The sequence below is a fragment of the Tyto alba genome, unplaced genomic scaffold (genome assembly GCF_018691265.1).
Source record: "Tyto alba isolate M040663 unplaced genomic scaffold, T.alba_DEE_v4.0 Super-Scaffold_2, whole genome shotgun sequence".
Lineage (NCBI taxonomy): Eukaryota > Metazoa > Chordata > Aves > Strigiformes > Tytonidae > Tyto > Tyto alba.
In genome coordinates, this window is record NW_024881282.1 from 4,751,754 (window position 1) to 4,766,299 (window position 14,546).

General features: G+C 43.3%; 1 protein-coding gene across 4 annotated transcripts in view; it reads right to left on the bottom strand.

Annotated features, from left to right (window-relative positions):
• The window catches only part of NARS2 (asparaginyl-tRNA synthetase 2, mitochondrial), a 52,884-nt gene that overhangs the window by 17,291 nt on the left and 21,047 nt on the right, over positions 1 to 14,546 (bottom strand). For all 4 annotated transcript variants that reach the window (XM_042791985.1, XM_042791984.1, XM_042791986.1 and 1 more), the window contains exon 7: positions 3,587 to 3,719. In XM_042791985.1, coding sequence (XP_042647919.1) covers positions 3,587 to 3,719 — 133 coding nt within the window. The remainder of the gene's footprint in view (positions 1 to 3,586; positions 3,720 to 14,546) is intronic.

A 14,546-nucleotide genomic window follows, 5' to 3' on the forward strand; every position in this document is an offset into this window, starting at 1 on the left:
TTACCAATGAAACATTCACCAAGTGGACCATTATTTCTTGCCTTCATGCTGGCTCACACACACCTAACGTATGTGCACACAGACACAGAGGGGAGATTTACATCTAATCTTGGTCATAAAGTCTCCTCTCTCGGCGATATAACCACGAGCTCAGGACCCGCTCTGGAGAGATGCTGTTACAAAAGGAAGGAGACTCTCGTCTGTGAGACCACTGCTTCACTGGCCCTCGAAGTTGAACAATAAATGCTGATGGAAGTTAGGAAACAGAAAAAGACTCAGCTGTGGCAGCTAGATGACATTTTGGAGAAGGAACCTATAGCCCTGCGGATAGCCCAATGTCACTAAAGAGCGCTGTGCAAGACACTCGAAACAAACCTTTCCCATATGATTACCAATGTTTGTTTCCCTTGAAACTGCAGTGAGATTTGCCCAACTGTCTTAGCCTTGGCACTGAAGACAGAAAGTACTCGAGTGCAAACTATTCTGGAAATCAAACCACACTCATGTTTCAGATCTAAGGTCCCTGAAACTAGCACCTAAAATCAGTGCTACTGTTGATTTCATTCCATGCCTGCATTCCCTTCTCTAAAACAGAGGGAATAATGCTTCATGTCACTGGGCTGTAATGACAGAAAATTAATTTTTGTGAAGTACATAACCAGTGAAAGACAATACTTCTGCCCTCAGGACAGAGCTCAAATACTGTGTGTTAAATTGTATTCTCCATCTCAAAGAGATGTATTCTCCATCTCTTAAAAAGACAGTGGTGCTAGGATGTCATCTTGTTAAGGAAGACTAACACTATGCATAAACTCCCAAAAATGCCCTCAGGAAAACTTCCTTCTGGCATTTCCTAACTTTACAGCCTAAATAATGGGGTTTTAAGCATGGTTTTGTACGTGCGTTTGATGAAATTCAATAATGACTGCATTATATGGCCTCTCTGAGATCCCATTAGTGTCATGAGTGAAGTGGAATCCTTTAAATCCACTGCACTGCCAAGACAGTGGAATGAAAAACAAAAGATAATGACCTACAAATACAGCTACATGACATAGCACAGGAGAGAAAGGGAGTGGGTGGCAGTGAGCATCTTGGAGGACAGATGAGATGGGAGACTCTGGACCTCCGGCTCAGGGACTGGAGGGGCGATGGCTCTAGTGAGTCCAGACACTTCCATACAAATTGGACTCCTTCCACTGTCTTACCTGACCTTCTTCTAACTCCCTCTCTTAGCCAGTTTGGAGGAAGAGTACCTTGGGGCAACCTGACTCAACTTCTTGATTAGACTGTTATGAGAAGTGGCCAGTCTCTCCTTAGATACACTTACATATACCCTGTACACTAAAGCAGTAATACTATCCATCACCCAGTCATGCAGCATAGAGTACTGCGCTGAGCACATGGGACTTTCCACAGAAAGTATTGTGAAACCAGTATGGTGAGAGTTTAAGCTTCTTTGTACTAAAACACGTTTTGGCACAGAACAGAAATTTAGATTGCATGATCAAGACACATGAGACTTCACAAGAACTGTGCTACTAATTTAGGAATAACTGAGCACTACTCTCTGCAATTAGTGGGGAAAAAAGGCCGTTGGTCTAAGATTTCAGGCACTCTGTTCCAAATACATGTAACTTTGTTATTAAATCTTCTTTTTCCTTTTATTTTGTAAGGAAAGCTATGTTTCTTTGGAGCTTTGGCTGAGAGAAAGATCTCAAGCCTCATCAGTGAATGGTAAACATGTACATGTTTGTAGCAAGACTCTTCTTTAATGGTATATAAGCAAATACTTCAAGATGTCCCTGAAGAAGCTGAGCATTCCCAGCACACTAACTTGCTGAAGTTAGAGGTATTCAGTCCAAATGTTGAATACCAATTTTAAAAATAAATTTTAAACAATCCAGCTCTTTATGTGAGGAAAAAGTTCAGATGTTAACCCTGGCCAAGAGCCCCCAAGGCTTTCCACTGGGCGTTTTGCACCAAACAAAGAACTTGCAGATGACGACAAACAGACAAACTGCCCAACGGGCAGATACATGAGAGAACACTGAATTTAGGTCAGTTATGTGGGGAAAAAGAAACTGAACTTTGGCTTTAGAGCAGCTGTCAGTTCTTGGGTTTTTTTAAAAGAGAAATTGCCCAATAATTCAAAAATAAACAAAATGGGAACTCCACTTCTGCAAATGAGAACATCACAAAAGTAAGCATGTTGCAATGCAGACTCACTATGAAGAATGCAAAACGATGGCTGCTAGGAGACTCTCTGTTATGGGGAAAGATGCTTGTCAAAGACTTTGGGACAGAGGGAAGAAGTGAAAGAGGAGAGCACGAGCTGAGGCTTCACAACATGTTTAGCAACAACAAAAGGCAAGCCAAGAGGGGGGAAGTTCCTCCTGCAAATAAAAGCCCTACACATTCCAGAACAGTTCTCAAATTAATTCGCTGAATTGTCTGAACTGGCTGTCTATACTTCAAAAGCCAAGAAATTAGGGTTCTCAGCACAAGAGTACAGATACGTTCATGCTGTGTTCAAGGGCTCAAACACCACTTAACAGAAGATCCTGCTTACTATACTACATAAAAGCAGTGAAGATTTCAATCAGCTCCTGACTACCCAGAGAAACAGGGGGCTCAGCAAGGAAGGCATAAACATATACATATGCTATGCTCTAAGAATACACAAAGTTGTTTTGGAGAAAAGGAGAGAAAAAAGAAAGAGTGGGATGCTTTTAATGATGGAGCCCAGAGATTCCCAGCAGGTGAGTCTACACAGCCCAGTGACATCCAGATATCCAAGATGCAGAAGCAGCACACACAAGAGTCAGAGAATGTCTGCTCTGCTGTCAGGCCATACTGGCTCAGCAGACTGTATATAATCCAAGCTGAGGAAACCACCACCTGGATGCTATTTTATAAATCTGTAGCCAGTGCCTCAGGTCTTTTTCTTTTTAAGGCTATTTCTCCAATAGCTTTCCAAGGAGTGTGTCTGATACATGACAGCACATGGATGTTTACTCACAAGTCCTACTGGGCATAAAATGGCTTATGCTGAGGCTAGTAAAATGCATTAGCATCCATCATGTGGATAAACTGCAACTGAGAGGTCAATCCTGAAAAATCAAAAGCTAGTTGACTAAGGATTTCTTTCAGTCTTCTGCTAAAGCCACCATGAATAGTGTATGCCAGGAACTGTTGTTTCTACTTGAAATTTCAATGCAGGATTCAAGGAGCTCTTTACAGAGCACACCGAGGGACACACTGCATAAATACTGCTCAGATTCACTAGAAAGATGATGAAGGTTTTGAAGGGGAGAGTGCCCCTTTCATTAGCACCAGTCAAGCACATTTACACATTTCCTGGCAACACAGCAACTCCGCAGCCTCTCATTCAGACCAGGGCTGTGTTCTTTTTCCTTCCAAATCCCCTCTGTGACCTCACCTCTGCTGAGCAAATCCTGATCCTTGGAAAGTACCTGTGCAACCTCTACATGGCTTTCACAGGGTGAGAGGAGCTGCGACCTCAGTTGAAGGCAGGAAGAAATAGTTCTGGTACCAGTCCTGCATAGACTTTTGGAGTGCTCACCTGCATGATGTCTTGGAGGCTTTCAGTGAAGGACAGCTCAGCCTCCACCATATAGAACTCTGCCAGGTGCCGGCGACTCTGCGAGTTTTCTGCTCGAAATGTCGGGCCGAAGGTGAACACATGGGTAAAAGCCCTGCAAAGTGACAAGAAACAGGTAGGTCAGGCCCAGCACACAAGTGAGTCTGTTATACTTAAAGCACCTGCTTTTCCCCCAGGATCTGGAAACATTCCATTTCATCCTTGACCAAGTTAATGGCATGGCTGGGTATGCTGCTGTTATGTTCCTTCATCCAGGCATGGAGAGGGGTTATTCACACCTCTCCATGACTCAGGGAGGTTGCACAAACCTTAATTCAGCTTTCACTGAACACCATCTGTATTTGCACTCAGGACACTTTTTGTAGCTGTGTGGGAATAAAAAACAACATTCTACAGAAACAGATCACTAGAGAAGCACCCGGTCATCTCATCTGTCAGGCTTCCCACATCCATGTCCCTTCACGTTTGTTTGGCTGCAAGGTCTGATCTTTATGGGTGCTGTGACACCCCAGAGCTCAACATAGCAGACAGGGTCCTGGTGCTAGAGCTGCTGGGTTGGTGTTAGCACCGAAAGGGGAAGCCCAGCAGGATGGATGTATGCTGTGTGGCTTGCAGTCCCCCTCTAGTGGCAAGACCAAAGTTTATTGCCGAAAGAGCCTTCGAGATAGAGAACTGGGCTCCTTCCACACAGCTAAAAATGGTTCAGCTAAAAGGGGTCCCTGTTGGAGAGAACACACCTGGGCTATCATTTTATGCTGAAGCAACCAATGCATTTCCTATTATGAAGCTATTTCTCCAGAAACCTTCTGGGGAGTCTATTTAAATACATCCTCTCTTGTCCTGCAGTCACATCATGCTGCGTTACACAGGATACAAAAAACTTCTTGAGTCTCCACTTCCTGCGTAAGAAACCTTCTTATCAAACAGCAACACACCTTTACAAGTTTTTATTTTTACCGTGGGGAAGCTGCACTCCAAGCAATTCTTTTTTTTGCTGTGGGCTAGGAGCACTTGGGCTCCTGGACATCCTCAAGCCAGCAAGAGCTTCCCAAACAGATGCTGTGACAGCTGTGTTTCCTCTCATGCTGCATGGGAAGCAAACCACACTGGGGGAGAAAGTGAGTTGCTTCAGAAAAAACATAGACTGGGCAGCTGCTATCTTTGGTACATCTTTAACTTTCCATTATTTTTAGCTGTAGACCATGTGTAGGAGAAAAAGAACCCGATCAGTAGAGATTAAGCACAGTTTGACACTCATGAAAGGATGCGTGCTAATTGCTGGGGTTGGCATTTGACTTGCATCTTGCTCTGCAAGCTTTCAACTTAAAGAGGATATTCACTGAATTTTCTGCACAGGCTAATTTTGTTAAACTGAAGTTTAAATAAACAATGCTACAAAACCCAGCATTTTTCCTTTGCCCCTTATGGAGGCATCTGCACTGCAAATGAAGGAACACACACATTCTGCTTCACTCATCTGTTCCCTCATGTCACGTGATGGTTAAAAGTTACAATCCAAAGAAACAGCACTTTTTTTTTCCCCTTTAGTTGCTAGTAGTAAACACACCAGACGAAAGTTCCAGGGCAAGACTCTGAATATGTAGCTTGCCTGTAGGTTTCTTCTCCCCACTGGCTCTGCTTTCCCTGCTCCAACAAATACATTGTCTCTACTCTGCTCCCATACCTGAACTTTCTTATACATGACCACAGCATCTACGATGCTAACCAGATTTTGACGCAAACATTTTTCCTCAAGCATAATTTTTAGCATGCCTCTTCTCCCTCTGTTGCCTTTATCGCTTGCTGCAATGTTACTGTAAACTTCTGCCGTCACTTGATCATCCTTCTTCAAATTGCCCTTTGCTATAGTGTCTATAAAACCTCAGCAGTGTTTAGATAAGTGATGTACCAAGACTATTACTCACTGCACAGGTCAGTATTATCTCATCAGTTCCTTGTGCTCCCCCATCTGTAGCCATCTGTTGTCTTGGGTTATACAGAAATGCATGTTCTTCCTCAAAAGGCCTTTTTGTTTTGTTGGTGTTTTTTTTTTGTTTTTTTTTTTTTCCCCAATGTTCCTACAGCACCTGGCACAACAAGGTCTTGGATCCAAAGCCTAAGAGCCTCAACTGCTATAGCAATACAAACAACAAATATGAAACAATGAGTCACTTGGCCAAAATTCTTCAATGTTTAAGGCAGAACTGGTCAAAAACTTTTGTCTGCCAGGCCATGGAGGTTGGCCTATAACGGGAAACAGGAGACACAGGTTCTTGGGCTACCTGTTGCCCACGTTGCAGGCTTTTGCTAAAATATTTCAATTTGGGGCTCTTCAGTTAAGGAAATAATTTTCCCAAAATAAATGAGTTCAGTCAAAAGTTCAGACTGTGACTGGACCAGGACTGGACATAAGACAAAAATATTTTGTAAAGCTTGCAACTGCTGAAGTACCCACTCAAGTCTGCTTGGTTTGAGGTGTGTGTGTCTAATTTCTCACTGACATGAAGTCCTCACAGTAACACTTAAAACCAAAGCGTGACACCAGCTGGCTAGCAGGAGATCCTGTCCCACAGAGCAACAGTCTGGCTTCAGTGAGACATGTTTCTCAGCGGCTGTCCAGGCACTGACACTTCAGCTACTGCAGGTTACCATGGCAGATGAGTCTCCAGCAACGCAGGCTACTATGAGCACCTTGAACTGTACTTATTTCCTACTGAATAGCAGCTCAGGAATGATCACCAATTACTTATCTTCCAAGGGGTTTGCTGGCTGCAACATAGGTAAAAATAAAAAAAACATCCTTATTGCTCCAAGATGTCAACCGTGGTCAAACAATTCACAGTCATAGATCAATTTTGTGCTGCAAGAATAAAGCCTCTCTGTGCCTGAGACGGAGGTTTTGGGAAGGACAAATGTAGAACAACTCCCCCAGGAACCCATTTCAGTCTTTTCTCAGCTCTAGGCATCCTGTCGGGACCAACCTTACCTAACTGGTACACCGAGCACCGCCTACATTTATAAAACAAACCATTAGTACTGCAACTTCATCAACTATGCTAAGGTGCTCAACAACAGCCTCTATAGTGTTTTGTAGGTTATCTATGTTAGATTCTCTATAGAACCTCATATCGCTGGTGTAGGGCTGAATTTGCCTGCCTGAAAAAAACCCAAAACCTAAACCCACATCGGCAGGGAGGTGAGGAATCATTCATTTCTCAGGCTAATTGTAAAGGGAAAAGATAGAAATAACTGTGAGAACTTCACCACGATCCTGGGACCCTGGCAAAGGGAAACGAGCCAGATGTCATGCTGGCAAAGCGATCAAAGGAGCGCAGTAAATGCAAGTCATCTGGTAATGGCAATTCAGCACTGACCAGAGGCCTGGACATAATAGAGAAACACAGCTAAAAATACATATAGTCACTGTTATCAACTCCAAGCGTGAACAATTATTATCCAGGCATTCACATACTGTTTATTGTGCTCTGCCATTTAAGACATCAAGCAAATGCACACTACACAAATCTGACATTTATTTGTACTTCATCTGCTATTAAAAAAATATAACTGTGATTTGATACACTGCTGTATCACACTGAGTATGTATAAATATATTAGAAAAGAGGGATGGGAGCTGACTCCACTCCGATTTCATGGTATCAAGGGCCAAACCAGTCATTTTGTTCTGTGTGCGTTCAGCACCTAGCACAATGGAGCCTCAGTCCAGGGCTGTGACTCCTATGCTCTACGATGAAAATAATCAATCATTTAACATTCCCAGACCTCTGCAAGACTTCCAGCATTTAAAAATAACTTGAAAATTCTGGCTAAGTGTCCAAAAGTGCCTAGGTCACTAGGGGTTGTGGGCACTCAAGTGTCTTTCAAAAAAGTCAGTAGTGCTAATTCCTCATCTACAACAAAAGCACACCCACAGAAGGGGGAAAAAAAAAAAAAAAAAAAAAAAGAAAAAAAAAGCAAGCCAAATAATCTGTTGAGCCCCTTTCCTTAGCCATTACAGGCACAGTAGTAATGTCTGTAACACTGTCCTTGTACGTGCTACCAAAGAACACAAGAGAGGCTTTGAAACGAGTCCCTTTGCAGTCAGCTTCACCCAGATCAGAGCTCTGGACAGCAAGCCCAAGTACATTTATGCAGCTCACCAGGCGCTGCCAGGGTCAACACCAGAAGAAGGCACAGAGCCACTTAATTAATTGCTCCCTTTCTTGGACTGTATTTTGCTTTGCCCAGTTCTCTGGGAAAATCTGAGAGCTTAATGTGGAGGCCAAGAGAATACCCCCAGTACTCCCTCCAACACACTGAGATGCTGCAAAAGCCAGGGCCCCATCCTGCAAAACGCTGAGCTTGCTTGCCCCAGCCCTGTGAAGGGCTTTGCCACCTTCCAGGTACAGGCTGAGAGTCCCTTTGGATGCAGACAGCAGCACTCGGATGGGCTGCTGGAGCACAGCCCTCCTCCACATGGATGGTTGCTTGGTCGAAGCTCATTTTTGCACAGGCTGCATTTTGTGATCTCCACCCTATGAACACCCAAGAAGGGAAAAATTTCCCCCTTCTCACCCTTATTTTACACACTACTAAGACCCTCTTCAGAAACAGCTACTTCTCTCCCTTTGAGAGCTTTATGCCACACAGAATGAAAGCTCATTTCATTTGAACTCATTGACAATTCATTATTGAGGCAGTGATAGAAACCAATAGAGAAGTATAAAGTATCTGTGCCCAAAGCTGCTTAAAATCATTCTTTTAATTAAACTTGCACAATGTTTTTAGGCCTGAGCATCTCTGCCTTACTGGCAATTTTTACACTGCAATCCAAATATAATTAATTGTGCCGATGGCTCCCAAGCCAGAAATGGATTGTGCTCCTTTGCTAAGCCAGGACTCCAACGCTGCTACCGGGGTAATAAAGACTTATTTGTGCTGCTGAACCAAGGGGATACGACTGTGAGCAAGGCTGTAAATCAAGAAGATGCAATCCCTGCACAGTCTGCTTACAGCCTATGCCAAGGTCATGCCACACGGTAGTGACACAACTGGAGGCAGAATTTGGTTGTTGTGACTCAGGGCACTAAACCACACCAGTACACACAGCTATTTATTTGTACCATACCCTTATTCCCATCCCAAAATACTACAGGTGTCTGCACAAACACAAACACAGTGACTACTCCGATGAGGTCTGATGTGAAGAGTAAACTGAAAGGCTACTTGTGCCAAACTTTACCTTTGGGCATGTTAAATGAACACAGTATGTTCCCCTGCACCATTGTCCACCAACCACCCCTAAAATCTAGATTGCAAGAAAATCTAGAAATGATAGCTTCTCACCCAAGGACAAAACTATACATGATGTCACAACACTGATGTCAGCAGAGGAGGAAAGGAGAGCAAGGTGACTCTAAAGCCTGGAAGCTTAGCTTTGTCAGCCACATTGTCCTTTCCCTTAGGAATGGAAGAAATTAATAAAGTGAGCCATCTGATTTAATTCCACTCTCTTCCGGCATGATCATAGCAATTTTGAGCATGGAGGACCTGCCTGCTCCACTGAAATAAGCAGATGACTTTGCTTGTTTGCCAGGAGATACCAGCTGGCTGCACTGCTTGACCCAGGCATGACTGGGATTGTTCAGGTATGTTGAAATTTGTATGTTGAAAGATGTTCTGGCCCAGCACAAGAAACCACAGGCACACAGACAACCATTCAAATATACCAATCCAACGCCTCCAGGGTCTAGTTTTTGGAGGAGCTAGAAACCCAGGGCTTCTCATGATGCTAGTGAGGTACAAGTGCCCAGCAGTTTGGAGAAGAGGGAGAATATTTTACATCCTTGGGCTAGGTAGACTGTGTTAAAATAAAACCACAGAGTTGGACAGAAATACCTGGTTTCTAACCTCAACGTAAAAATAATACTCCCATTACTATTGTTCGGTGGTTTGGATTTTGCACAATGAAAATACACGTTTCTGCTGAAAAGGCAGCGGGGGGGGAGGAGGGGCTGAATTCTATCGAGAAAAAAAAAAAGCAGAAAAAAGAGTTTTAAAAGATTCCTCCTAGAACATGCCACTTCCATCTGCCCTTTGAGGAAGTGCAGATGAGAAAAGCTGCATCTTGACAAGGGCTTTTATAGCACTATGTGAGGCTCAGGCCTGGGCAGCAGAGCTGGTGTGCTGAGTGCTAAGGTTTCAATTCATGCTGCAACAAGATGGGACTGTACTTCCTTTTGTATGCAGCCAAAAAGAAATACATAAATTAAAAGCAAACAAACAAACAAAAAAAAAAGCCGTTTAAGTTCCCAGACACGGACTGGGAAGTGCCAAACTTCCCCCCCCAGCCAGTCACAGTGAAGCAAGGCAGTAGTTTCGCTTGCTGCAACCTCCAAAGGGCAGAGTCCCACCGTGCCTGCAAGGCCATATGTGTGTCAGCACCCTCCTGCCAAGCTCCAGGACCAGCTCTCCCTCCGCCCCCCCATCCCCTGCTCTGGCTTCAGCAGCAAGATGATGGGACAAGGATCCTCCCAGTTCATCCACCTCTGCTTGAAAATGATCCAGGCACACTTGAGTAATTAACAATGTGACTCATATACCCTAATGATCAGGCAAAGCACCCTGCATTTGTTTATTAAGCCTCACAGCACACCTAGACACTGTATTGTTAGTTTACAGATGGCAGGAAAACAGGGGAAAAATCGAGACGAAATAGAGTTACTCAGAGCCATTCTCCTGCTCCAGGCTCAAATATCTCATCAGCCCTGGGCCTCCGCCCTTTCATGCAACACTGTTGTACTTTATTCTCAGTGGAGTCTTGCTTGGCCCTAGTTTTGATATTATTATTTCTAATTAAAGTCAATAAAATGACTTATTAGCAATGATAACTCAAGCTGGGTTGATGAAAGCCATGAGAGTAGTTAAGCATTTATTCAAATAACCATTTCCCATGCCCTTGCTAACAGAGATCTTCTACAAATGAGTGATACAAAATGTTTCAAAGATTTAAACAAAACAAGGAGCAAAGATGTTTTTCAAAATTTAATCATCCCAGTGACTCCTACTCTAAGCCACAAAAATACATTACCAACATGGCGGGGGGAGCAATTGGGTTCAATCTTTTTCCTTTCAGAGTGGAAAAAACACGCGTTCTCCAGAAACTGCATTATAATAGCAATGATGAGATTTTTTTTTTTTTTTTCAGAGGGACATTGCTTCTAAAAACACTGCAAATATGTATCACAGCAAGAAACTCCATCAGTAGGTGCATTACTGCACAAAGGGAGTCATAGTTCATGCTACATTTCAAAGTTTGGGTGCAGCTATTTAAAATCTCCAAGGCCACAAATTCAACAGTAACTAAACAAAGTAAATAACTGTACTAAAAAAAATTACTAAAATCTATATTAAGTGCAACATGTTCCAGCTAACTCTGACATGTAACTATATCCATATTCTACTTCAGTTCAATGATAGCAAACCCTTGAAGAAATTCAGGGTGCACACTATTGGATTTGTGCATCTATTTTACGGAAATTTGTGGGAGCAAATGGGTACGAAGCTGCCTGCCTTAACATCACATACTGGAGCCACTTCTTGGGGCATAGAGGCTCCCTTAGTAGCAGGACCTGCAGCCTGAACACAAGGAATGTTCATGCTCTCATAAGCTACCAAGTTTGCCATGGCGTCGTAAGCCTGTGATGGTCAGCTGAGCTGCAGTAACAGGCCGCCTGCAGGCTTCTTGCTTGCCTCAGTAGTAAAGTAAAACAAGTTTGTAGAAGCCACCGTGAATGTGGCTACTATGGTACGGGGAACACGCAAGCAGAGGGTTATAACAGCCCTATTGTAACTCACAAAGCTGGTTTCTTAACCCCCTGAAGCTCTCATGGTTTTGTCTGGGCACAAGCGTGAGGCTGAGCTGCAAGGCCCTGCACAGAGCTGGATGCTGGGGTCTTCTGAGATGGATCCTAGGGCACCCACTTGAATAAGGATGACAAGATATTCAGAAAAGGAAAAGGGACAGGGCACTGGATTCAAGACAGGAACATAATGGTTTATCTTAGCTTACTTGTCAAAGGAGGACCAAGAATTTCAGCTGACGACGCCTTTCACCAGATGAGCATAAGGCCTGTTCTTCTGATGCTACCTGCACTTGACATTTACAGTCAGGAGATAAAATAAAGAGCACATAGTCCAAGGCACTGCTGGGACTGCACTCAGCCCTTCACGCGTGGATCTCAGGGACATGGCTAAACTGCAGCTACTCTTAGCACACTCACCATAATTCTTGCAAGGGAATGAACTGCTTCTCCTCCCCAAAAAAGTGGAGAGGGAGAAAGGACCAACAGCATATCCATGAGGGCGGTAAAGCTTCAACCAGCCAAGTGATCCTAGGGTCACTGTTGTACCTATCAAGTTCATGCATTTGGCCTCCGAGTAATACAAAGTCATTAACAGTCACTGCAGCAGTCATGAACCAGACTGAAGCATGTGGTAATTGATTAAAACCAGACATGTCACAGTTGCTTTTTATAGCTCCAATTAAGTGTCAGCCTAATTAATGGAAGTTAGCATGCTAATTATAATAGTCTGCGTTGTGAGTCAGACTCAAACAAATGTTGTGCAAGAAATGTCAGAGATTTTTTTCAGCCATACAACATAAATAATTACACTTATTTTTGTTACTTCTTAGCAACAGGAATGTTATACAACTGGACATCATTCCTGCAGCTGCATTCAAAAGTATTTAAAACTGTATAATGTAGAGCAAATATTTGCTTGAGGACAATGCAATCTGTTTCATCATTAAGCAAGTCATTTTGGAATCAAATTTTAAGGCTGCATTTGCCAGACTGCTGAAAACAAAGTCTCTTTTATGGAAGGCGCCCTCAAACACTTTTCTTTTCAGCTCTGCAGTGTTTTCTTGAACATCAACCCAAAATGATAGCTATGTCTCTCTATCTCTTCCATGCTTTGAAAAGCAGTGAAGTACTAGCATTTTAAAAGTGAAATCAGTGTGATTTCAGAATCTTCTGAAAACAGCAGGAAATTCACTGCATTCAGATCTCTACAAACTCAGGCAGACACAGCTAAAATGGTCTGGGTGACTGAGATTTTTTTTAGAGTCCCTCTGCAACCAGAAAAAACAAAATATCTGGAATAGGCCAAACAGTAGCAAAATCCATGATGGCTTAGAAATCAAGGGGACGTGCTTGAGGAGAGGGGAGTGGGATTAATCGTGTTTCAACTAAACTAAGTGTGATAGCTAGATGTTAACAGGCAGGCATCAGTATGAAAGGCTGAGATTTTAAGTTAGGCAGAGAAATGCAGGCCCTGGGAAAAGATATTGAACTGAAAGTGAACTAGAGAGATAATTCACCAGGATGGTCTTGTGGACAAGACTGGTAGAGAGGAAAATGAGAATGAAGCCAAGAATAAACTTATGACAGAATAAATCAGGCTGGAAGGGACCTCAGGTGGTCACTAGTCTAGTATTCTGCTCAAAGCAGGGTCAGCAAGAAGGCCAGACCAGGTTGCTCAAGGTTTCATCTAGCTGGGTCTCAAAAATCTCTAAGGATGAAGAATGTACAGTCTCTCTTAGCAATCTTCTTCAATGTTTGACTGATCTCATAATGATTTTTTTCCCCCCCCTTATATCCACTCAGAACTTCTCTTGTTTCAACTTATCACCATTGTCTCTCATCTTCCTGTTCACCACTGCGAAGAATGGGCTTGTCTTCTTGATAACCTCCCTGCAGGTCCTAGCAGGCTACTATTAGGTTACCCCTGAACTTTTTACTTATTTGCAGGGAACTTCAATAGAATGTGAGATGACTGATAGGAGAAACCTACTGAAGGCCTAGTAAGGGAAAAGAAACAGAGCTGGGGAGGGCATGGAATGAAGAGATAACTTACTCTGTGAGTTAGGGAGGGGATAGCCCCCAGAGCTTTTAGGAAAAGCAGTTTTAGTCAAGCTCATGATGCAAAAGGAAGAACAGACAGTGCCCGGGATGAAGTGTGATACAGCAAAAATCAATGCAAAACAATGATGTAAACTATTAGTAAGAGGGGCTGAAAGGAGAGAAGCAGGTACAGCTTGTGGGAAGTGCAGATGGGTGAAAGGAGGAAAAAAAAATATGAGCAAATACAGCCAGTGAGCTGTACTTCTTGGCAACAATTGGTTTTGGCTGACTCCAGTATGCCTCTGAATCATCTTCAGCTGTCACAGACCCTCTGGCCTAGTTCAGGTCCCCAAAGGGGCCTTTATCCTCACTGGAGGATCACAGGGCAAGGAAATACCACAAGGACTTCATGGCAAACCAATGACATTTAAAACTAGTTATCGGGGTGGACACATTTCTATAAACTTCTACCACATACACTGGTTACTGACTCATCTGAGATGGAGAAGATTAAATGGGGAGATCTGTATTACTGAATAAAGACTTTTCTAGAGACCTTAAAGAGCCTATAGATTTATAGCAGCTGACAATGATTCAGACACCCTGAGCAGTCAACTTAGATGCCGTCACTGCAAAGATGAAGTACAACAAACTGAGAAGTTGTGCCAACTAGGCCGTTCGTGTCATACTGAGAGACAAGATGAACTTCTCCGACCTTGCCTTCAATAACAAGCATACACAGCACAGCAGACAGTCAATAAATGCAGAAACACCTCTCTCCCCAGTTCTCCTCATAGGAAGCAGTTAAAAACTCACAAATTATAAATGGCTCACTGTTCTCTTTTCTTATCAGGAATAGCACCAAGCAGCCCTGACATAAAATGGAGCCCTGAGCCCTGGACAACATGAAGGAATGAGTACTCAGTTGATACCCTGTGGGCTGCAGATGAACTCTCAGCAAGGACAGCAGAAGACTTGGTTCCAGACACTTCTGCTAAGTCTTTCCCGTACCTCCC